At 41.9% G+C, this 26,144-nt stretch overlaps 2 protein-coding genes across 2 annotated transcripts in view; one reads left to right on the top strand and one right to left on the bottom strand.

Moving 5' to 3' along the window:
* Positions 1-12,983, bottom strand: part of JADE1 (jade family PHD finger 1) — a 125,873-nt gene extending 112,890 nt beyond the window's left edge. Inside the window, exons 1-2 of the mRNA XM_015861230.2 lie at positions 12,133-12,983; positions 6,536-6,636 (exon numbers count right to left, since the gene is read on the bottom strand). The gene's annotated coding sequence lies outside the window, so the exon portion shown is untranslated. The remainder of the gene's footprint in view (positions 1-6,535; positions 6,637-12,132) is intronic.
* Positions 12,984-13,274: 291 nt separating this feature from the next.
* PGRMC2 (progesterone receptor membrane component 2) lies at positions 13,275-24,254 on the top strand. Its single transcript, XM_015861301.1, has 3 exons — positions 13,275-13,661; positions 22,171-22,326; positions 23,043-24,254. Exons 1-3 carry the CDS (start codon positions 13,328-13,330, stop codon positions 23,138-23,140), a joined length of 588 nt encoding a protein of 195 aa, XP_015716787.1. The 5' UTR covers positions 13,275-13,327; the 3' UTR covers positions 23,141-24,254.
* Positions 24,255-26,144: the final 1,890 nt, after the last annotated feature.

The following is a 26,144-nucleotide window of genomic DNA, read 5'->3' as shown; positions in this document are numbered from 1 at the left end:
GAATTGCAGGTGACATAATAAGGTAACACTTGTATTCCTGGCTGTAAAATTTCTGGAATTTAATCAGATTCGAACTTAGTAGTTTGCATATCTGTGTCAGTTCACAGTTCTCTCTTGTCTGGGTGGATCAAGACACCATAGTGAGTTCCCTTTTGCGTTAATAAAAGGAACTGAATCATAGAATCATAGAATCACAGAATGTTAGAAACACAGAATGGCTTGGATTGCCAGCCTCAAGTACTGGATCAGGCTGCCAAGGGCCCCATCCAAACTGACCTTAAAAACCCCCAGGGATGGGGCATCCACAACCTCTCTGGGCAGCCTTTTCCAGCACCTCACCATTCTCTCAGTAAAAAACTTTCTGCTGACATTTATCTAAATCTCCCTTCCTTTAGTATAAAACCATTCCCCCTTGTCCTATCACTATCTACCTGTGTAGAGAGCTGATTTCCCTCATGTTAATAAACTGGAAAAAACATGGCTTTCCTACTTACTATCATTTAAAGATGAAGAGCTTGGGACTCTACACTTGATCACTGACCATGGTCATAAACACATAACAAGTCGAATGCCATTCTGCTTTATATTTGGGTATTTCAGCGTACCTTCAGAATGATAGTAAATTTAGGCTTACATTAGGATGGGAGGAGAAAGATAGGAAGCAGCACCTATGCTGTTCATTAGCGGCGATGGTGACAGTAAAAGGCAGGAGACCAGAACAAGTTGCCTGCTTTATCTGAAAAACGTGGCAGGGATCTAATTCTGAGCAGGACACAGAGACTGCTGAGGGTGGTAATGTTAATGGCTGGTGGCTGAGAAGTGCTATAGAATCCTATTGAACAGTTGAGATGATATTAGATACTGCAGTATCTTAGAACAAAAAGCAGTGTTTTCTAAAACAGCCTGTTTTACCTGGACAGGAAGTGAACTGTTTTCCTCCAAACCCACTCTTCTTAAGAGGACATTACACTGTTTGTTCTCTTCAGAATATAGAAAGAAATAGACCTTACTAGCCACACATGGGACTCCTGCAGTTAAGAAAACTGCTATTTCCTACAGTACAACAAAAAACACAGAGACTTTAGCTGAGCTGTGAGGTTTTATGACTGTGTTAACAAATTTCTAAATAATATCTAACATATCTAAATAGCACCAAAGACACACTACACGAAAGGGTTGGAATGGAAGCACTCTCAAATAATTGTAGGAGCAGCAGAAGAAAGGCGCACAAGTACAAATTATGAAAAACACAGCAATAATAATGCACAGAGAGACTGTCAAATCTGCAGAAAATTATTGCCCCTCGCCATCTCATTTTGTATAGAGGGAGAACTGGAACTTACATATCTATGATGATAAGTCTCCAACTGGGCTTCTTTAAATCACAAATGTCTCTAATAGTGGAAACAGAACTCCTGTTTTTTCATAGGCAAGAACGATTCTAAAAACGTGCTTGCAGTGAACAGCCATCTTGTAAGAAATATAAAGAAGCTTTTATGAAACGAAGAGCAGAATATGAAGCTCCCATAGAGGAAATAATTTAAAAACACTAGTTTTTAATCAATAAATACTAGGATTCTACTTGGAGGAACACAACTTTTTAAAAACACTAGACCAAATTTTCTTATTTAATAATTCTTTTTCTTTAGAGTTTGTTTCTTCTCATGTGTGCAGCCTTTAATAGTAGCAATATTAGCTACTCTGTCACAATTACCCACATTTTGTAGCTAATTAATCCTTGAATAGTCTTAAGACTACCGGCAATTTCAGTACAATTGGCAGCCTGAGGCCCCTAGGAACTGTTCCAGCAGCCAAGAATAGCTGGAAAAGAGAGTCGGGCCAGCAGAGACCCTTTCTCCTCAGCCACAACCTAACACATATCTAGTATGCCAAAGGCAAGAGCAACACCGAAATGAAAATACTCCTGAGTGGCTAAATGTGCTCTCTTTATGGCCTTTTAAAACTAATGGAGTAGCATAAAGAGGCTACGGGGAAATGGAAAATAAGACCTTCTAAATGTTAAAGCATAGGCAGGACTACTAATGATTTTTCAGTTTTGCAATGTTCCATTAAAACAATAGTAAAAACACAAATTCTAACACAGTGACTTTTACTCACTTGATGCCTCATATTGCAGTAATTTTGCTGCAGTGTGAGTGTCGAGTGTGCATAAAATTCTACAACTCAACAATATTTCATGTGTATTTTACTCAGGTTCAAGTAACCTCAGATGGGACACACAGGGACAGCAGTGAAGCATAACAACCAGTAAATATATTTTGGCCAAACACATGTGGAAAAGTAAAATTAACATAAAAATTAAAACAGAACTTCAGCTTCAAATACACTGTTAATTCAGATTTTGTTCCACAATTCCACCAAACACTACTGTGTTTGCAGAGAATGGGGAATTCCTTTTTAAAACCTCGTGAAGGTTATGAAGGATCCTTTTCTAAGTGGTTAAGTCCTCACTGAAGGTTTAGCCCTTAACTTCTGCTTTTGTTAACCCCTTCAATTTAGACCAGTGTTTTCATGGAGAAGTTTTTCATCAGATTCTTAAAGGGAACTGACTTCTTGCATAGCACGAAGCATTAGAGTCTGAGGGAAGAGTAGAACTGGCCACATACAGTGGCTGCCCTCTGTTACACTGAATTAGGTGAGTGGTAAAACTACAACCCTTTCAAAACCATTCTGGAAACTACTTTCCACTGAACTGTGAAGAATGAAAGAATTGGCAGAAGATGTTGCAAAATTATTAGCCTTCAAGTTAGTAGACATCCATTGTGCAAAGTTGGCAACTACATTCTTTTAATTTAATCTTTAGCTTATCAGTGCTGATGAGCAAAATGATGCAAACACCCACAGATATGTCAGCATTGTTGAGGCTGACTTTGAGATAAACACTGGACTCTGAGCAACAGTAACAGCTCAGCTCAGCTGTCAGCAGCAACACCACAAAGCTACAGGAAGACACGTTGCCTCTGGCAACAATACTGACTTAAGTTACTTCTAACAACTTTTCCCTCCTTCCAGCCTGTCCTGTTCCCTTGACAACCATGTTACATTATCAACAAAACTGTTTTTAGGCAGCAGTGTGAATCAGGCCCAGGGCACTAGATAGGTATTAAAGAACAACACTACAAGAAGATGTTGATGGGCAGTTTAAACTGAATTAGTCTCCTGATTCAGTTCACAATCATCCACATAAACAGCTGTGTTGGCACAGCTGTAAGGCTGTCAAGAACAAGCAGCTGGCAGTTGAGGTGAGACTTGGGAACGCCTTGGAACAGGCTGCTGCTCAGGAAACAACACATGAAACAATACATTTACTGTATCCGTCTTGGCACAGGATACCCACACGTGTTTGTCACTTCCAGAGCCCATGACCTTATTTACTGCCATTATATGAGGCACCAGTAATCTTTTACTAGTCTTTTTGATGAAACTTGTCTTCCCTTCTGGGAGGAGTCTGGGAAGTGAACGAACAACTGAATGCTCTTAGCACATGACTGCAATTTACGAGCTTATGGGAAAACAAACTAAAACCATATCTAATTTGGGTTCCACTGAAGTACAGGCACAAACCTCAATTCTTCTGTATAGTATCACTAAGATACTCCCCATCCAAGTACTTCAGTGTCAGCTATGCCAAGACCATATTTAAAGCACTGCACAAAATTCACCCAGGGTGTTAGAGCTGTAAAATTTCCCAAAATAACTCCAGTGTTCTGACACTCAATTTCCTGCTCTTTGTGTTCCCCTAACCTCAGAGTCCAAGACTTGAAAAGGCAAAATTTCTTCCTTCTATGGTCCTGCTCATTGATCAGATATTATGGTAGATATATTGTAGAACAGATACTGTGGAAAAAACATTTGAACAAGATAGCTGTACACTAGTGCAAGTTGTCCAAGAGCCTATTGACTCACTACCCTTGGAGATATTCAGAACAAACTCCCTTTTTGTTACATTTAATCCCCCCATATAAGTTTCCTATGTAAGCAATAGTTAATTCCAGTGGCTTTGAGGAGCTCAGTGCCTAGAAGCAAAATCCTGAAAGGTGAAGAGTCCCTGCTAAATTTCAGTTTTTATAGTACCAAAGGAGGAGGCGTTGATTTGGGTTTTTGAGTCTCCCTCCAGACAGTGGAGATCCTATACCTTTTTCCACCTCTTCTTTTAAATTTGAAAATGTAGACCTGATACTGCTAATATCAATAATGAAGGAAATGGGGGCTAATTTTCCACACTAGATGTGTTCTCACTCTTGATACTGCTTGTAACATTCCAAAACCAACTTGAAGCCTGAGACAGGGAAGACAAAGCCATAACTGTGTGCAATTCAGAAATCATTCTGAGGGCTAAAGCTTTGTTATAGGTATAAGGCCTGGATGTATGTTAATAAAAAACAAAACTAAAAAAAAAAAAATTAAAAAAAAAAAAAGATTTTAAAATGCTTGTTTGCAGGAACATTTATTATATTCATTTTCTGTTAGGCTGTAAGGTTGTGGAGAACAAGAAATCAGAAGATGGTTTTGCCTTGCAGTATGGGAGCCTTTCTAAGCATCTTTTCCTATCATCTGTGAGAAAATCCTAAGTTGGGGTGCCATTTGCCATTGCTTTGCAATGAGAATTAAGTACATTGGGAGTTAACAGAATAACAATTATAATAATTATATAATAATTATAAACTATCTTGTGTAAAACATTTTTGTGTGTTGTGCCTTACTGGTACGATACAATTTGTTTTAGAAGACATGTATATCCAAAAAAATGTTTAGAAAGGTTTTTGACGTTAAAAAAAATGCATTAGTAAAGTTTCATAGATACTGCTGTTTAGTGATGAATGATTTCTTTTGTCATCAAGATGCTCTTACTCAGACACATTTTAATGAAAGCGTCTTCTCTGGAGGCTGGCATGATTGGCATGGGAGCATAGAGAATAGTGGCCAGCTTGCTGGAGAGAAACTAATTATGTTAAAGCCAATGGTTCTTAATAGACTCTGTGTAGCTTAATGCCAAGACTCATCACTGATGGAAGACTGGCTGGCAATCAAAATCATAGAATCATCAAATCAAAGAATGGCTTGGGTTGGAAGGGATCTCAAAGATCATCAAGCTCCACCCTGCCAACCTCCATATCTAATACTAGACCAGGCTGCCTAGGGCAGATGCTGAGAAGGTAAGCAGGAAGGAGGAGGAATACACAACTACATCTGCATTTGAGGGATCGGGTCTCTGTGTACCAAAGATCTCTTGGATACTTGGTTATTCAAGCATTCTTCAGTCACATCACGCTTGTTAACCTTATCCACAATGTCCATAATGGAAGATTAAGCTGTCAATACCTTCTTAAAATATCCAGTTTAGTTTTAATTCTGTTGAAAATCCAGCAATTTAACAAGCCTGATCATTTAAAGGAATCAGATTCATCTGCATCAAATATACTCGATATTTTACAGTCTTTAGGATTTGTGATTTCCCCTGAGTTTTTTAGCATCCAAAGCTATTTAGGAAAACATGTCTATAGCATCTGTGGCTCAGTAGCTGTACCATCTCGGTCCCAGGTGCACTGTAATCACTGGTAGGATAGCTGTTGTTTCTTCTGCAGGTAAAGTTAAATAGGCAAATCCCATTACTGACTATCTACAAACATAGCAAATACCTGTGTGACATCAAAACTCTGTGTATTTCATCAAATTTCTCTTGGAAGATTTTTCTATTAATGCTTTAACAAACCATCACCTTCCAGAAAATTCAGTGCTGCAGCACGTTTTACATTATCTTCTACATACTTAGCACTTGCATATTATGTTGTATGATTGCAGTAAAATAGCACTAGTAGTACAGATTACATCTAAATGGTCATGAGCCCAAGCATGTGTCTTGAGTACATCACAAGTGCTTTATAAGAATGGAACAGTGGTATGTAGTCAAGAGTCTATGCTATTTCTCCACAGGAAACTGTATTAAAAATACCAATCTCCCAGTATAACCTGGTGTCATTCTGAGAATAAATATAAACATTTAAGAGGTGAAATTGGTAGCAAAAATAGTAGGAGATTGCTAAAGACTGCAAATTTCAGCCCTTTCAAGAATGAGTTTGCAAAGTCCACTAAAATTTTTCAAGAGAAGTTGAATGACTCCTTAATTTGTAATTTTTGAATACTCCAATAGTGCTATCTTAGCACTATCTTATCTACAGCTCTACAAACTCTTAACTAATATCTATATAATAGGAATTGTTGCTAAATTTAGAGTGCTGTTCTCACAGGACAGGAACATTCCTTATTATAATTCCAATTTTTAGAAGTCCTGTACCTGTAAAAGTTTGGTTACGGTAATTCTGTCAGTTAAGATTTTCACTGATTTATACCAGCACAATTAGTACAGATGAAGTTGCACTAGAACAAAACTGACTTACAGCCTACAGTACATACGGAACTTCACAAAAGTATTTCTGCATTTGTATAATTTCATCTACCTTGCAATATCTATTCCAAATTATTCCCTGGGATGGAGGCACAGGTAGGCTCTTACCTTGAGTTTGCCAGGAACAATTGTTTTTTCAGCTTATCCTACACCACTGCTCATTTTCACCAGGTTTGCCATAAACTTCCAGCTCCATTTGTTTCCATAAACTAGACAGTTTAGAGGAGAAACAAACAAACAAACAAACAAATAATAAAATCAGAGACAGTAGCAGTTTTCATAACCTTTGTTATTCTTCAGTTAAATCTGTTCTCTGGACTGGTCCACTATACATCCCCAAAAAAATTGTTGTGCTTGCCCAGTAAAGACTAAATTGCAGGTATAAAAATGAGTAGCCAAGTTTAACCTATGTCAAGCAGTACTGACACTGAATGTTGAACTGCAGTCAATTACAGCCCTGGGCCAAAGACAGACAATACTTCAGTGACAGTAAATTCATGAATTCTACTGGAAATAATGACAACTAACAAAACTCCAATAAAGCCTTGAACAATCTCAGCCAGTTTTATATCAAAGATAATAATATTTGTATGCACTAATGGGTTCAACCCTTAGATTTAGGAAAACTCAAAAATTATCCATTTCACCCTCTAATATTCTTGCTTACTATCTTTACCTCCAGTAACTACTGTCATGACAATTAATCTTCAAGATGAAATGCCAAAGATACATAATATAACACAGCAGCTGCATATTTAAAAGAAGAAACATGGAGGGATGCACAAAATAAAATCTTCCTCCTTTATAATATAAGCCTGAAGCTAAACCTTCAATTTCAAGAAATGTATTTCTAATTACTATTATGAATCAGTTTCCCATCTCACTGTTTACATTAATACATAAGTACACCCAGGATTTCTATGTACATTATATGTACCTCATATTCTAAAATATTTCTGTATCTGCCTAAGGCATAAAATAGTGTTTGGATTTGCGACTCTTCCATTCTTTTGCTCTGAGGAAGAGAAATGTCAGTCTTTCTGCAGTTAATCAGATGTAGACATGCACAGACTTGAGAAAGATTTGTCGAAGGACTTGTTAGGGTTTACTGCATATAAGTATGGTAGGTATCCTGTGAGATAGTAAATACCTTGAAGAAATAACTTTGTCCCAGGTGAGTTCATATCAGATGAGATACTGTCTGTACTATTCTACTACTATGCATAGTAATCGAGTATATCTCCTGCTCATCTGACAGAAAGCTGGCGTAAAATCTGAAAAAACACTGTAGCATATGCTGTGGCTGATTCGATAAAAATGCAGTCATGTATGCACACCAACACAGATCAAATTTTTACTGCCAGAAAATCCAGCATGCACAGACTTGATATTACTTGATGCAGAACCAGACATATATTGCTTCATGTTTTCTGTGTGCTTTTACTTACTTCATGATGAGCATGAATAAAGAGTACAGGTTTGTTCAAAATCTCCCAAACAAATACTTGTGTGAAGGGACCCCATTATAGTATAATGGTTCTTCAAGTAAGGATGAACATGATCTCCACACAGCATGAATGTCTCTTTCAGTACATCGGTATACATGATTTTGAATATCCATGGTTTAAACAAACAGATGATTTATGTAAGGCAAAAGAGGCTATAATGCCCTTAAGTAAAAAAGATGTTAGACTGGCAGTGTAACTGCACACTTGGAGATATGCTCATGTATAACACAGAAATCCTTGTGTCACTTTTCACCTCTTTACAGCCACTAATAGCACCGGAGCAGAGAAAATCTCTGAATTTCTATAGGAGATAGTCCTGTGCAAGCTTTATCCTGTGCCTGAACTCTCACATACACACTGTCTGCACAGCTCAATACTTTTTCAGCCCAGATTATTAGAAGTAATGGTTGCTGTTACCACTGGAGCAAAATTTAGTCTCTAAAGTATACTTCTGCGTGACTGCATTGAACATAGAAGTTAACAGGAAGTTGTCTTGAAGACGACTCTTTCTTACTCCTCACAGGTTATTTCTGTTGAACATCCCTCTGGCTTCCAATTCTAACAGACTTTTAAATTATAATATTGCATTACTTCTTTGGAGGATGGATTTTCTCCATCTCATGGAAATCCTCAGCTCATTAAAACCAAGTCAAGATTTCCAATATTTTTAAGTTTGTGAAATTGAAGTCAGTGGGAAAGCTGTCATTGACTTCACAGGATTTAAACTGTATCACTGTACAGATAAACATTACCTGGTTACTTAAGAGCTCGGCATGCCAGTGTTGTGGTAAAATACACAAGGTACAATTCTGCCCAGTATGCTAAAGGTCACACCTGCATGGGTGCAAACTGAGCTGGGAGAAGGGAAACACTGAGGTTATTTGCAGCTGCACTAAGCTGTTCAACTGATTTTCTGACCTCAGCTCTACATTGCCCACATGATGTTTCATTATCTATTTCATCACCTTAACTAGGAGGCACTGCAGTTGAAAGATGGCATGAATACCTGTTCCTGAGCTCCTGAATTGCAATGTACCTGCAAATATTCTATTTCCCAACCCTCCACACAAGTCTTACCCCGGTTTCCTCTTTTCTATCTGTTTAATATGCTTTTTTTTGTTTTGTGTTCCATCCTGGAGACCCGATGAAGAATACTCTTCTGCAGCTCTCGCACAGTGCCTACATTTTCTGCCAGTATATCCCACAATACCCTGAGTTAATACAGTCTAATGATAGGCTTGGGCATTTAGAATTTCTCCTATACTATTAAGAGTCAAATAGGAAAAGGCAGTCACTTAGTGCAGGAGTATGTCTCATTTATACCAAAACCTCTTGCTTCTAGGTGGCTATGCCCAAAGCAGAACAGAGGTTCAGCAGATGCATCCCTGGTTCTGAGGGAAGGCACTACTAGTCAGCCAGCTGGTCAGCACTACGCTGGTACCCACAGGTCCCAGTCTGAAGTACAGAGACCTTTCTGTGATGCACACGAATGTAAGCAGATACTATTTTGAAATAAGACATCAAGCATTGCATTGACCTCAACAGTAAACATGCTGTATCAGCTTCAAACAAAATCAATCAATGTGTCCCAAATATTAACCTGGGTTTAAAAATATCCCAGTCAATGGAGCTGGTTATTATTCCAAATTTACTGGAACACCTCCATACATCTTCACACATGGTCCACCTCCTCATCTGCCTTGCATGTAGCCATAGGGGGTAAGACTTCAAGATCAGTGGATAAAAAACATTAGCCACAATACTGGATTGTATGAGAGTTCAGTTTCAGTCTGTAACATTGTGGTCTCGTTGTGCCTTTCACTGAATTCCATTTTATTTCCAGAGACTGCAATAAACAGTGTTTGAAAAGAAAAACTGATGAACATAGGTCTGAGTTGAGGTATTCACTTCCTAATGGAAAAGTCATTCAGATGTCCTACTGGCTTCTCCCTAAAATAATGTTACAGAATTATTTCATATGTGGAGCAAACAAGGTTGGTAGCAACTTGTTTATTTTTAAAATTCTTCAAAGGAAGTAGTGAATCTGAGGACAAAGATGCAATAGGGGATCGTAATGTATCCAACATGTTTTAACATGCAGGAGCTATTCTGAAGTAGAAAATGTACACTAATGTAGGAAAAGACTGAACTTCTCACACCAAAGAGCAGTAACTTTAAAAGATACTACTGCATTGTTTTTCCCTTATTGCTAAAACAAGTTATGTCAGATAGGATAGAGAGACTGCTATGGAAGTTAATGGCTGTTAACCTCCAAGAACTAAAAGATAAACAAGTAACAACAGATTAGATTACACAGGAACATAGCTTAAATTACTCATTTTCTAGGTGCTCCTCAAAATTTGTTAGGAAAAAACACTAACTCAAGAACAAAAGCTACAGAGCAATAACATAAAATCAGAAACTCGGTGAAATTCTTTCTTACATGTATTTCCAGGGCTGACAAGGCTCCTTCTGGGAAAATAGCATGAAAGAATTGCTACTTTAATTGCAGAACTTGGCAAAGTATTCATTTTGTAACAGGTAATCCAGAACACCTGATGTTCTTTTCAGTCTCCTAATCATGTTGTTGTAATTACTCCATTGACACACACAGCTATATAGGTTAGCAACACTTGGGCTCCTCAATGAACAATGAAATACATATAAAGAACAGTAGAAGCAAAACTGCAGTAAGAGACTTTTGTGGCCCCTTAATTGGCCATAGGTTTATATAAGTTCATTTTTACCCTTTACAGGAAGAGGCTTTCTGTCTTGGCAAACCAAACCCAGTCAAAGCAGAAACTCTGCAGACAGTCACAGTGGAGAAGCAGCACACCTTCCTGGCAGTTAAAGCTAGAACCAGAGTGACAAGATGTTGTATTACATTACTTCTATTTTATTTTGTCATTTTCTAGTGTTTAAATCACTTCAACCAAAAGTCTTTTAAACTTGACCTTTCCACAATTTCACTTCCTCATTTCCAGCTCTCATCCTGAACAGCCCTTTTCCTGCACTAGATCCAAAGCTCACAGAAGTAAACTGATGTAGTAATACACTCGTAAGAGGATGGTTGGAACAGACAAATGAAGCCCACAAGGCCTCTAGTAACCACAGGTTTGTGAAATAATTCCTCCCTGAAGCCAGCAGAACACCACATTCATCCAGTGGGAAGCCACTTACTTTCAGAGATGCGCACATCGGTCAGTATGAATTTGGAGACAGTAAGTCAATAGGAAGATGGTTAAAAGTACTTCAGATTTCTTAGTACTTGTTTTTCTTTTCTAAAACCATCTTTCAAATGCAGAGGTAATTAGGAGAACATTGTAAGGAAACATCCATAGGTACATCTCCATCTTTTCCTGACCTACACCATAGCTGTGCCCACACAATCCAAGCATTTTACTCTTCCATTATAAGAAACTGTTCTTAAATACACTCAAGATGTAATTTGTTGAGATAAAAATACTCTTCTTAATAGAGCTTAATTGTACGTATATTAACTGTAACCTAAATTATTATATAATTATATTATTATTATATTAACTATAACCTATTCAGATTAGGAGGAAGTAAGAGAGCTGCTCCAAAAGAGTAGCAGTAAGAGAGCTGCTCCAAAAGTAACATCTCCTATTTTACTATGTTGGCCCACAATACAACTGAAGGTCTGTAGTTGAACTCCTCCATGCAGGAAAAAATAAAGAAATAATGCACATTCATTGATGCTGGCTGAGTGTTTCTGGAGACCACACAGTGGATGTAAGTGCAGGGAGGCTGTGGGTGGTGAGTTTCAGCAGTGGTGACATTGGGTCACCTGCACTGGTACAGACTGTTACGTGTGTAGCATACGGGCTCTTGTTCATTGCTGGTGAAAAACAAATAGCTAATGGTAGTGACTGCTGAAAATAGTGTTTTGTAGCTGAGAATATACTCTAACAAACTGTTATTTTGCTTTCTATCTATTGGAACATCTGTGGAAATAAATAGGAGGCATTACTTTCAGAGCAACCTATGAGTTTTAATTGCTGGTCTTTAATTGGTGAGACCTTCCTGTTTCCTCACAAAGGCTGTCATTACTAAACAGGCTCAGAGGGCAGATTAAACACTTGACCAGTATAGGAGGTGTTGACAACACAGAGCTCTATGGAAACACTAAGCATGGCTAAGTGTTACTTTCTGCCGGGTTCTTGCACTGTTTACCTGCCTGCGTGAGAATATTCGAGCTCTCCAGCTTTTGTCACGGGGTTACGAAACGGCGATGTGCTCTCGGTGCAGCCGTCAGTATGAAGGGATGCTCCTGCACCATGCTGCTGCAGCAGTAACAAAGTCGAGCAGGTGCAAAGCGCTGCTGCCTCATTCCATGGCCAGGCAGAGCGGCTGAGCACGGCTGACATCCCCCAGGCCCAGGAACGCACCTGTAGCAGCTCGTCATCAACGTGATGCTGCTTTGCCTGGGAGTACGTTCTCAAGACGAGGAAGAGCTTAACCCTGACAGTCTTTATGTGTGCTACGGGTAAGGATACTCCTATAGGGATGACTGAGTCTCTCCTTGAGAATATTAGTAAAGTCTTTCACCACGTCATCTCCTCCTCGCTCACGTGTGGCATTAGTGAGATACATGACACGCACGCACAGCGGCTGCTGCTTTCACAACGCGGCACTGGGCCCGTTAGCGGCCCTCTCATCTCCTGATGCCCAAAATGGACGGCGCTGTTTGCCCGCATTTACGTGCAGCCAAACGCAACGAGCAGCCCCTTCCAGGGCCGCCCCGCCGGGCTCTGCCGCGTCAGCTCACGGGCACGCCCGGCCCGGGCCGCTATCGGGAGCACGGCCGGGAGGGACCTCTGCACCACAGCGCCGAGCAGACGTGTCACTGTCCCAACGATCGCCTAAAGGGCGCCATACGACGTGGCGGTTACCACGGTGTCCAGCACGGACGCCCTTCGACCCGTCATCCTGCGGCACGCGCAGCCGTGCTCCCACACACAACTAACCCCGCTACGGCCCCAGCCGGCGCCGCCCGCCGCCTTGAGGCGCAGCGTCCCATCACAGCCCAAAGGGGCCGGCCGTGCGCGCGCCGCCTCCCGCGACCGTTGGGCACGCGCCCGGCCGTTACAGCACCACAGCGCAAACATTGCACACAGCAACCACGGCACCGCACCGCCCCGCCTCCCGCCGGAGCGCCCAGACGCCGCGCAGGCGCAGTAGCGGCGGCCGCGCCTCTCCCGAGCTGAGGGGCGGGGCGCGTCCGCCGCCGCGTCGCCCGCGGGGCGCGAGGCCGTTGTGGGCGGAGCCCTTGGGCCCAGGACCAATCGGAGGCGGGGAGAGGCGAGGGGGGCGGGGCCGGGGCCGGGAGGGGCGGGGCGGAGGGCGGGCGGGCGCGGGCCTGGCGGTGATGGCGGACGGCGGGGATGGGCGGCTAAGGACCGCGGGGAGCGGCGGGCACGGCGGCGCGGGGCGGTCGGTGGGCGGCGGGATGTTGCTGTACGCGGGGCTGCTGGCGCTGGCGCTGTTGGCCGCCTACTGCCTGTACCTGCGCTGGAGGAAGCGGAGCGGGCCGGGGGACGCGGCCCAGCCGAGCCAGGCCGCCCCGCTGCCGCGGATGAAGCGGCGGGATTTCTCGCTGGAGCAGCTGCGCGAGTTCGACGGGATCCGCAACCCCCGCATCCTCCTGGCGGTCAACGGCAAAGTCTTCGACGTGACCAAAGGCAGCAAGTTCTACGGGCCCGGTGAGCGTCGCGGCGGGCGGGGGCGGCCCGGCCGGGCCCGGGGGAACTCGAGGGGGCGGCGGTCCGGACGCCGCGAGAGGGAGGGAGGGAGGGAGGGAGAGCCTCGGCGGGCACGGCATTGCGGAACGGGCATCGGGCCGGGGGGAGTCGTGCCGAGCCACGCCGCCTTACGGGTGGGTTTCCAGCTGCACGACGGTGCGGGGCTGCAGTGCTCTAATCGTTTGTCTCTGTCTCTGCTGGTAGGTTTGCCACGTGCAGCCGAGCAGCGCTTCCTGCCTAATAGCTCTTATGGCTCAGGGAAGAGTAAAGACAGCTGGTTGCTTACCTAAAGCCGCAGGTGACATAACAGTGTGAGTTGTAATCAGGTGGAGGCGAGCAGGGGGAGCTGGTGGGCTGACGGTGCCGATACCGGTTAGGTGTGTGCCGAAAGCAGCCTGCTCTCGAGCGAGAAGGTAGACAATAGGGTCCTGCAGCGCTGAAATGCTTAATTCACGCATAAAGACGCGTGCGTCAAAGCCAATGTTGTTAGGTTTCCATGTTCGCCGTGTGGATCATTTATGAGGAGTAAATACACAGTGGTTTCGCGTAATGAGCTGGGCAAGTTTGCTGAGCTGTGTATGTTAACCCAATGCCAAAGGAAGTGAGAGTTGTGGCTGCTGCTCATTTTCTTCCTGAAACAATGGTGGTTTGGAAAACCGGATCTAATCGAATGACACAGGACTTGTTTGTAGTAGGTGTTACAAGTGTCTTTGTATGAGGGGCAGAAAAGAGAGGTTGCTGGGTTTTGTCCAGGAAATAGTTGGAGTTAGATGGCTTTTTGTCTGGCTTTGTTCTTAAATCTTAGTTTGCAAAAATAAAGACATGAAAGTGCAGTGTTTGCAGGTGTTTGGTCCCAAGCAGTGACAGTCGTACAGCTGAACCAGGCTTGTCACCCTCAGAGGATCTGATACCATCTCTGCTGCCAGTCGCAGAAACGGAAGCTGCCATAAGTGAATCAAGCTGCTTTCTGTTTGGGTACTGGAATAGCTGGCACTAGGCTCTGAGCTACCTCACTGTGCCTGGATTACACCTGTTATTGGGTAAAGCTGAGAAGATACAGTCTGGTGCACTGCAACCTCCAAAGACTTACTCAGGCAAGTTCTTTTGTCTCACATGCTCTAGGGATGTTTAAACTGACACCTCTGTTCTGATAGAAAATACAGGTAAAGTGAACCCCATGAGGTTCAACAAATCCAAGTGCAAGATCTTGCACCAGGGTTATGGCAGCCCACACTATCAGTATGAGCTGGGAGATGTGAGAATAGAGCTCTGCTGAAACTTGAGGGTGCTGGTGGATGGCAGGTGGACATGAGCCAGCAATGTGCCCTCGTAGCCCAGAGAGCCAGCTGTATCATGGGCTGTATTGAAAGACACGTGGCCCGCAAGTGGAAGGAGGTGACCCTGTCCTTCTGCTCTGTGCTGGTGAGACCTCACCTGGAATTGCGTGTGCAGATGTGGAGGCCTCAGTACAGAAGAGACATAGACCTGCTGGAGTATTCCCGGAGGAGGGCCACAAAAATGATTTAAGGGATGGAACACTTCCTGCAAGACCAGGCTGAGAGAGCTGGGGCTGTTCAGCCTGGAGAATAGAAGGCTCCAGGGAGACCTGATGGCAGCCTTTCAGTATGTAAAGAGAGGCTGTAAGAAGGAAGGGGACAGACTGGTTAGCAGAGTTTGTTGTGATAAGACAAAGAGAAACAGTTTCAGACTAAGAGAGGGGAGATTTAAATTGGATATGAGGAAGAAGTTTATTTTTACAGTAAGGGTAGTAAGGCAGTGGAACAGGTTGCCCAGAGAAGTGGTGGATGCCCCATCCTTGGAGACCCTCAAGGTCAGGCTGGATCAGGCTCTGAGCAACCTGATGTAGCTGTAGGCGTCCCTGACCATTGCAGGCGAGTTGGACTATGTTATTGTTAAGGGTACTTTCCAACACAAGCATTTCTGCATTTCTAATACATAGATGAACAACACATGTGTGCACATGAAACTTATAACATCATTCTGAGTGGACAGATTTCTTCAAAAATTACCTCCCTGAAATAACATTGAACCACAGTCTAAACATTAATTTTAGCTGTTTTGTGTATCAGACAGTTTCTGGATCGATACTATCACTGGTTTGCATCCTCTGCCTCTTGTGTTTAAGGACATCAGCCTGCTTCTTTGATTAGTGCCAGCAGCTGGTTTCCCTAACGCAGCGTGTCCTGCTCTTGTGGAGAGGGACGTGTGTTGTAGGTTGGTTTTTGTGTTGGTTTTTTTTTGCCCTGTTGTGAAAGATGGTCTTTTAATAACAGACTTACTTGGCATTATTTTCCTCTGTCAGATCTCTGTTACATGTGCACGTTAGGAAATCTGTGCTCAACCTAAGCACCAGCTCTGTGCTTTCTATCACATCAAGCCAATGTGGTCAGCCTGTGTGATATGTGTCGAGTGGTATTTTCTTGCAATTGTTTTCTGACCAAAAAGAAAAAAACCTAATGAGTGGTTGGAGGCCTTAAAAGATCTGAGAAGAGTTAGGTGGAAAAGTCTTCAGCTTCTAAAGCTGCATCTCTCCACAAGGACTTCTGTCACAGCAACCAGATGTCTGCAGAAGTTTGCTTTTGTAATTTTATGCTTCTTAGCTGGAGTATAGCAGTATAGAGCATATATAGGTATAGTGGAAGTGCAAAGCTTACCGACCAAATGATGGTGAAGTTTTGTTAACTAGAAGAAGCAGTTGAGAGCACTGGCTTTGCTGACAGCATGAGCTTGGTCTGGGAGCTACTTGTGTTTTGTTGGGGCACTGATGCAAAGTGGTGCCCTAGCTTTGAAGCTGGCAAACCGCATTGGCTGAAGGCTCGCTGTCGTCTCTTAGGCTATTTCTTGACTGCTGAATAATGTGGCTGTCTCAGAAGGCTTCTGACATCTTGTCTGGGAAGTCTCTTCTTTTTTTCTTCACAATAGTACAGATGCAAATGTTTTCCTTACCTTTGTACTTCTCGCATAAGGCTAATACACAGAATTGTCATCTAGCCCACATTTTTGTCCAACGGGTGAGATTCCATTGAAAGTCTTGCGAAGCTCTTGACTTTATTAGAAGTTCTGCTCTTTTCAAGTTTCTGTCCACTGAATCCTGGTGTACTTTGCACTGTTTCAGTGAAGGGCCCACCGAAGACCTCCTGCCAGCACACCCTTTGTTTCAGTGTTTCACTTCTAGTTGTATTAAATAAATATCACTTCTGTTTGTCCCTGTTTGAGTTCTAGAATGCGTTGTTTGATTATTAATCTGAATTGCCTTTTATCATCTACAAACTCTGCACATAATCAAGCAAACAATTAACGATTCACTTCAAAAATTATGGAGCCAGAATATCTAATAAGTTATGGTGGGGTGATCTCCCCATCCACAGCCACATCTCATCACTGAGAGCCCCACGGTTGATACCTTCAGTGTGTGCTTTGTTGGTTTTATATCTTTATCGCAGGAGACAGTTTTTAGTGTTTTGTTTGTTGTAACATTAACTTTCATGTTTGTTTACCTTAAGATTCCTGGAGGTATATTGGTCAATAGAAAGGCACAGTAAGAGATAAAGTAATCTTAATATTTAGAGTTTAAATTGGCATGGTAGTATAATGCTGTAAACAGGTTTAGATCAACTGAAAAGTGCTTTGTATAGTTAGGAAAACTACTCATTTTTGAGCGTGACAAAGCAAGGTTGTACGTAATCCAGTATGCGCAACTGTTCCACATCACTTCTTGGCTCTTCATTTCTCATTACGTACAACAGTCAATGATACTTTTCTTTCCCTATAATACATTGTCATTTCTCATCCTGTTTCAGTCTGTCAAAGTGTCACAAAGATTCCTACTTTCCGAGAGGAATAGATGGGGCTTTAGTAGTATTTCCTTCCATAAATACCTCTGTTGTAGTTCATTTTTCATTGGGGAGGATTGGCTTTGTTTTCTGGTACAAATGCAATTAACAACTACAATATCAGATATTAAATATTATGAAAAAAATCTGGAGTAAACACTGACATTTCTTCCATTGTTAATGTAGAATAAAATGATGCTGCCTGAATTCCTTGGGAATTTAGCGCTGTGAGCTTAATTGATGTGTTTGCATTTAGGAGTTGTTCTGGGTAGTACTGATGCTTTTGTACTTCATGTACAAGGGTAGGGCTGGAGTGAAATGCTGCAGGAGGAGCACGTGTGCTGTGTCTGGAGAGGACTGTTAAGGGTGGCCTTATCTGCAGAACACAACAGGCTGAGTGTTTAAGTACAGAGGATAAGGTGGGGGAGCAGTGCTTCCTGTGAGGTGTGGGTCTTCTGCAGTTCGTTTTGGTGCTTGCCGGCTCTTTGGTGCTGCATAAAGGAGGTGTCTTCTCAAAGAAACCGGTGTTTCTGGGCAAAGTAAGGTGCTACCAGGATGAGTAAACTGAAAAGGCCTACTGAGAAGAGATGGTCTCTGTACTTCTGCTGCAGGGGAGTGGGACAAAGGGGTCCCCGTTTCCTGACGGCAGGAAGCAGTGCGGAGTATGCAGGAACATGCAGCCCTCTGCAGCTTCTGCTCTGTGACCAACAGCTGCTCTCTGCCTTTGCTGATTAGCTGAATATATTCCTCAGCACCTGAACAACTGCTTGATAAAAGCTGGCTGAGTAAATCCCTGGTGATGTTTTAAATCATTTAAATAGGGATCTCTGGGGACTTGGCCAAGCATTATGTACGCGATGTGATAGTGTCGTCGTTGTTAATAACATATAGATGTTAAATCCAGCACACGGTGGTACATCTCTCTTTCACATAATCAAGAGCCTGGATAGTGTTGCTTGCTTTATCATAGACCAAACTATGGGCAGAGTACTTTCTTCTCCCTGAGGCGGAGTTTGGGATCTGTGTCCTCTCCAAGTGTGGAGCTCAGTGCCAGAGCGTCCTGACAGCTGAGCTGCAGGCTGTCTGAGCAGTGCTCACTGTCAGCCTCTCCAGTTCAAGTTAGGTCGCTGTTTCCTGCACTTCTCCTGCAGAATTAGAGAGAAAGCTGGCAGAAGGCAGCGAGGCCTGTGTCTAACAAGTCTGATTTAGACCCAAGCAGTTCCTATCTCAGCGTGTAGGCTTCATTGATTGCTTTCCTAAGAACGTTTCCTTTCCATGGAAGCTGTAACTTCAAACTGATTCGCATCTTTCCATTCCTGTAAACCCGGAGTGGGTTTAAAGTTAAAATGATGTTACCTTGAATTCCAATGATCCGTGTTATTAGAAAGCTGCTGTTTTCAAGCTGCATCTCAAGATAGCTTTGTTGAACTTGTAGCTTTTTAGTCTTCTCATTTAAAAAAAAAACTACACTATACAAACATCTCAGGATTCAAATGGAAACAGGGCAGATTTTGCTTCGATTTTTAGCAGAGAAGATAGACAAACTGGTAAGTTAGTGCAGCTGTCAGCCATTTCTTGGTCTTTCTCCATTCGTTCCTTTAACTTACATTAAAAGAGAGATTTGCCTTTATTATTTTCTGCAGGTTAAGAAATGTTGTCCCTGAATTTCGAGGCTGCAGGTAGAACAGGGCTGTATTCCAGTGGCTGCGTGGGGCGCACAGATGCTAAGAACACCTGCTATGGTCGGCATGTTTGGTGATTTCTCAGAAGTGTTTTTTGGCTGCTTTCAGAAATGAAAACTGGTTTAAATCCAAGCTTGTTAGCCCGCATGGAATGTGCGTTAATCTTGTGAGATCAAACACAATTGGACAGCTGATGGTATCGCTGGGTTCGATACCAAGTCCACATGCAGGTCCTTGCAGGTCCAGAGCAATCTGGAGTTCAGTGCGCAGCATTTCCTTTCATTACTGGTCCTGGAGCAGCAGTGTGGGATCTTCTGCAAAATCATTAGATAACTGAAATGGTCCTTTTGGTACGCTGAGAATATCTACTCCAAATCTGAGCACCAGTGTAAGGTTGGGGGAATTACTGGTGGAATCATTTAAAAATTCAAATGCAGGCTGTGTTCCAAGATCCAGTTTAGCCTGTTTTGGACCAAGTGACTGGAAAAAAAATGCATCCAAATAAAACCTTTGGCTTGGATGGCTTCATATCTCTCAAGTGTCCAAACACCGTGTGTTAATATTGTTTTTTCTTGTCTGCTGTTGCTTAACATATGCAAGCAAAGAGAAATTAAATCTTCATTTAAGACCCAAAACAGGGCTAGGAGGTGCTGAAATCCTGTTCCTGAGTGCAACAGTTGGAGAGGATTTTTTGGTGACTGAAAAGACTTGAGTTTTGCCAAGTCTCAGGCCTGCCCAGTTCATTGGTAGGAAAAGACGAATGTCAGACTGGAACACATCTGCCAGGAAGGGTCAATTTTATGTGGATTTTACGAGGAAGGGACAATCCTTGTTTCCTGGGAATGGTACCAGGCAGTGGGTAGAATTATTTGCATGTGCTTAGATTAATGAAGGGCATATCTTATATAAGGTAGGGTTGTAAGGTAAATGAGGGAAAAGGGCAGTGTATAAATGTGGTATTACAGAGGTAGAGATAGGCAGGCAAATACATAGTTTTGATAACAGTTTGGTCTCAGAGCTGAGCTAACACTAGAACAAATACTAGGTAACCGAGTGATGTAATGGGTAAAAGCAGTGATGGGAAGGAAGATGTTCTTTAAGGAGCAAAGCTTCCTTAATCTAAGGCTTGTGACTGTGTGTAGCCAAATCATGTGGAGGTGTTTCAGTGATTTATTTTTATTATTTTTTTAATACTTACATGACTTTTCCTCTTGTTGTTGTGAAGGTGTCAAATAGGCGTGGGAGGAGAATTTGTGAAGTACTTGACTAGGAAGCAGCTAATTTTGTGGGGGTTTGGAGAAAGAAAACAATTTAAGAGTCTGTGGTAGTCTTGAAAAATTGATTTAGTCTCCATACGTATGCTACTAGCATCTCTTTTTACAATCTCTTCAGTATGTATAGCAGTGGCACAATGAATTATTTAGAGCAGGAGCCAGTCTAAATAGACAGGCAGACAAAGGGAAATAAAAGAAGGGCTGTAGGTAGGACTTGCAGAGTAAATTGCATCTGGTCATGAAAGAACTCTGTGGGAGTAATTCAGGGATTGCACCGATGTCTCTGCCACAAGACAATACTCAGCCTGTGTTTTACTCAGAGCTGTCTATGCTTGCACCTTCCTGAATGATTTCCCAGGACCTGATGTGCTTTTTAGGACCACTGTATCAGTATTTATATAAAAGTGAATAGTAGGTAGGAGGTCATAGCAAAATACAGCTGTGTAAATGTTGTATTTAATACAGAATATAAAATTAATTTTAGAAAAGATGTAGCCATGTAGTGGCATCTCATTATCATATATATTAGCAGAAAGCTTGCGCTGAACAGTCTTAACACAAACATATGTTGTAAAGGCACCGGCGCCTTCAACTAAGCGTGCTGTTGAGATGGAAGGATGTTCAGGTTACTAATATAATGTAATTCTCCAGCGGAAGCAATTGGCATCAAGCTGGTGGATCAAGAGGTAGCATCTCAGCAGTGGCTGTAGAGCTGTGTAACACCCCAGACGCAGAGCTTCAGGGAGGGGCAGTGTGCTCCTTTAACAACAGTTAGTCAGAATTCTGAGAATGTTATATAAATAGAGTTTATGGAAACTTTGTTTTAAATGCTTCGTGGAAAGGAAAAAATCCAGGACAAATACTGTTGGCAGGGAGCTTAAATTGCAATTTATAATTGCTCTTAAGGATTTACCGATTGTGTGTGATCTTTGTAAAAGCTGTTTGTAATGTTGTGGGCCTGTGTTCCTCAGTCAGAACATCAACAGCAAGATCACTTGAATGGCAGCTGGTTTGGTGGACAGCAAGACTTGTTGCTTGAAGAAGCACTGCATTGTGTTGCCATTGGCAGCCATTTCTATCTCCTACAGCTTTATGAAAAGTGGCTGAGTGTGATCAATGAGTAAATTAAATATCTTGGCATAGGATTGATTTCAGTTTCTATATTGTGTTTTGCCGTGTAACATTCACAGCAGTAAGAAATGTGTCAACAGATCCACTGATTGTCAAGTTATGGTGGTTGTGTAAGTGACGTAATTGATTGGTGCTCTAATGAATTTCTTACTAAGGTGTCTATATGATTTGGTTTTGTTCATGCCCTTTGCACTTTCAGTTGCTCTGTATTTTGCTTAATGGAAGTAGATTTCTTTTGAATTCTGGCCTCCATTCCCTTTGGAATTTACATCTCTTCACTTGCATCAAGGGTCAGGGATTTGTCCAGGTACCCCTTCAAAACTGGTTTCTCGACTCTGCTTCTCTTGGCAGACTTTTTTCCTAATGATACTTAAGATTGAATTGCAGTGTTGTTGAACATTGGACAGCCACGGTGTCAATGGTGCACAAGCGTGGGACTTTCCTTGTATGGCTTTGGCAGAATGAAGAACTGACATCAGTTACCGCATGCAAAGACCTGAAAGTATTGGTTTTGTCTTTCTGTTTCCAGAGGGTCCATACGGAATTTTTGCTGGCAGAGATGCCTCCAGGGGACTAGCAACATTCTGTCTAGATAAAGATGCACTCAGAGATGAATACGATGACCTATCAGACTTAAATGCTGTACAGATGGAAAGTGTAAGAGAGTGGGAAATGCAATTTAAAGGTAACTGTTCAAATTAAAACATCTTTAGCTAAAGGAAATGCTTTTAATATAAAAAGATGACTGACTTGGGCTTGGGGCGTCTTTTAAGGAGATGCTGATAGTGCTATTAACAATGCAATGTAGCTTTCCTAGAGAAAGAGCTGGGATTGCAGAGCTTTCCTCTTTAGAGAGGATTCTGCTATGTCCCACTATGACTATTTTTACTTTGAAAGTTTTATACAAGAAAGGTATTCTCCTGTCAGCTACTTAGTGTAGAGTAGCTTAGCCAACGGAATTCCTGCTCTCAGGTTGTTTGCTTTGGATTCCATTGAATGATGACTAGGACTAAAAGTTTTTGGCACGAAGGGTTGAAGAAGTTTGTCTTGCAGTCATTTCCAAAAGGTATGGAAGAGAGGAAACCATTTTTTCACATTAATTGAAATTGAAACAGGCTGAGGGAATTTGTGCTGGTTTTAATAGTGCCATTTTCAGCCTTTACGTGATAAAGCTGGGCTGATTAGAATTGAAACCAAAGTACTGAGACCAGAACAGGTAGTGAGCAGCAACACTACCGAGACTGTTTTAGCAGCTGAGCTCACTGATAAATTGCCATCAGTGTCAGTGATTCACATTCAGAACCATAATGTGCGTGGGGGGAAATGTGAATTAGCAGCAATGCAGGCTAACTTGCAAATGTGGCTGTTTTTGACGGTAATGGAATCATGAATCTCTTTCAGAAAAATACGACTACGTAGGTAGACTCCTAAAACCAGGGGAAGAACCATCAGAATACACAGACGAGGAAGATACCAAGGATCACACTAAACAGGAATGAACTTTGTAAACAACCAAAGTCAGGGGCCTTCGGAACTGCAACCTCTTATTCCCCATCACAGAATGTCCTGCATCTTTGGGTACAGTTCATCTGCTGCGAAAAACATTCAACAGGTTTTGTACAAGGAAAACAATAAAGTCACAACCGAAGATTTGAATACTAGACATTATTCGTGCTGCCAAACCTTTTGTTGCGGTTTATTTGTAATGTCTGGTAAGGCTTAGTGAAGAGGGGCCAGGGATTTAAAGGTAAAAATGCTATTCCTTTTTATCAGTAAGCTGAAGCCTTTTCAAATAGCGTATATTACAGCTCTCTAAAGATGTGAGTCTTCAAGCTCAGTGGAAGGTTTGAAACTTGTTTCATGTTTGTCTTCTCCTTCAGCATTAAACAGAGATGTGCTCATGTACATCCGTATCAGTAGGTTAGACTACTGACACTGGTGATATAATGTGAATTCCAATTTTGTTTTGTACGTGGGCCTTAGTAGCCCTGGCAGAATACTTCAGTTCTCAAAGAGAAATCCACGTAGATCAGGATGGGGGTAACATTCATCCTTTTCTCAAAAGGATTGGGTAAAACTATTTCCTCTTCAACAGCTCTTATCTGAAGCCTGCCTCCCTTCCACTCTTTTTTCCCATCGTCTGAATTGAATCAAATATTAATTGTGCCTTATTTCGCTTGCATAGACTTGAATTGTTTTAAGGGAAAGCCCTCTTTTCATAGTCACTACATAGCAACATTGAGACTGAAGTTAGAATGTTCTGTTGACTGGAAAACCTTGATGTCATTCTGTGTATAGAATGTAAAAGAGGAATACTCAGTGTTACTGCCATATGTTAATACTACATATACTTAAATTAGCATTGTGATGGCCAAATGCGTACTCCCGAGCTTCTTTTTAAGTAATTTAAAAAAAGAAAAAAAAGTCACCCTTTCTCCTCTTCCAGAAGCTGCCGACCTTCTGGGAGCACAGCCTTCACACCCCTGTAGAGCAAAGGGGCGTGCGCGCGTGTGTCTGTGTGCGTGTCTGTCTGAATGCAAGACTTGAGAAGGATTGTTTCTGCAGATATTGTAAATATGAGTACCATTTTAATAAAGCATGTACAATACCAAACGGGCTGTCAGACTCTATGTAGAAGCTGTCAAGCGGAGCTGGAATATGATGGAATACAAAGTAAAGGGAAGAAGTCTTGGATATGGAATGTTTGCTGTCATTAATGTTCCTAGCTCCAGGGATGTTGATTTTCTTTTCAAGTCCCATCTTTTGAAGAATCTGGAAGAACCACTCAGGTAAGCTGTAGTTCAAGGAGTAAACCTATGCTGGTGTATTTCTGGTGGAAAAAAATCAAGTGATCGTATATAAGCATTCTAGGAAATAATAAATTGTATAGTCAAAGCAGTGCGTTTCATGGTGCTTGCAGGACAAGGATGCTGAAGATCAACACGTGGATCAATTGACATCTTGCAGAAACTTCACTGCCTACTTCATTGAATTTCTAACTGTGACACCATTAAGTTCATGGCTGACAGCTGTATGGGTTACAGCTGCACCTGTGCTTGCAGATTTTATCTGTGGTATGTTTACAGTAACAGATTTCTATATATCCATTCTGTTGAACTGTTAACCCTGAAATGTCAGGCACTGTGTTTTTTATTACGGTTTGACTGCAAGAGTTTTGTGTCTATATAAAAGAAACAAACAAAAATCCTCCACTGAATTGCTGGTAATTCACATGTGTTAGAAGGCAGATTAAATTCTTTCCCTTGCATATGCAAGCCTGAAACATAATAGTTTTATTGCAGCAGAAGAAATAACAGAACTGAAGCCATTTCAAGTCAGACTCCACTTGCAGGTTCTTATACGAGCTGAACAATGCAGTTAGGTATGTGGCTGGCCAGTTAGTGCGTGTCATTCATTAAGGTGCTGGTTTCTGTTTATGTCACATCCTTGTTTAACTGAGTGTGGATGCAGTGTCCAATCTTCTGTTTGCACGTTATTGCTATAAGTATCTATCTGCTAATCATCAAAAACACTGCTGCGTTGCTGGGCAGGCTACTATAACTAACTACAGGAATACAGCTTAGATGGAAGAGAAGAAGCTGCCAACAAATGAAGAAAAGCTTTCTCATAAGGGACAGCAGCTGGAGGTACTTGAGTGCTAGTTTGCTACCAGGACACCCTGCCCCTTCACCGGAACCAAATCTAAAAGGTTTACATTGTAGTTTATGCTTGTCACATTGTAGCTCTTGCTCCAGATCTTGTATCTTGTTACAGCATCAAGGTGCGTGTAGCTATGGATCAGGAATAGAAGGCTTGTGTCCCTATCAAATGGGACAACCAGACTGAAGGTTTTTTCAAGCTTTTACATAAAGGTACTTTCACAATTGACTGTGTTACAGCTCCTACTGTAGAGATTCCTATCACCTGACATGAGTTACCCTGTTATTTACTCATTACAGCTATTACTATTGCTACATCTGGTATAGCTGTAGCTTGAGCTGTTTATCTCAGTTCTGTCTGTTTTATGTAGAAACTTCTTACCAGGGAAAGAGCAGTAGTTTTTGTAAGCTGTGCCTTCCTAACCCAGTGCAAAGCAGTCATCTTTTGGCAGTAACGTTGCATAGATATAACCCTATATTTTGATGCCCAGTGGATCTGAATTTGACTCGTTCATTCTGCCTTAAACGTCACTGGTGATTAGAGGATGAGATTTTTACTGAGACAACTCTGCTTTTCATTGGTTAAGATTTACATTTTCCATCTTTTCAGCATACATGGTAGCAGCTCAATGATAAGTAAGTTGGTTCTTGTTTTGCTTTGCTTTAAACAGCTATTATAAGCCATCATAATCTAAGCTATTTTTCTGTTCTTGTTTTTGCTACCCCCCCCCAGAATCAGATCAGTTTCAGCCTCTTTAGTGAAATGGTCAAGAAACAAACTGGACTTATCCTTATAGTCACTTTAACATTGTCTGCGCTACAATAAGCATGGTGGTAGCTTCCC

The sequence above is a fragment of the Coturnix japonica genome, chromosome 4 (assembly GCF_001577835.2).
Source record: "Coturnix japonica isolate 7356 chromosome 4, Coturnix japonica 2.1, whole genome shotgun sequence".
In the NCBI taxonomy this organism is placed as follows: domain Eukaryota; kingdom Metazoa; phylum Chordata; class Aves; order Galliformes; family Phasianidae; genus Coturnix; species Coturnix japonica.
Note: the sequence above shows the minus strand (reverse complement) of the source record. Positions and strands in the feature narration are given on the sequence as shown.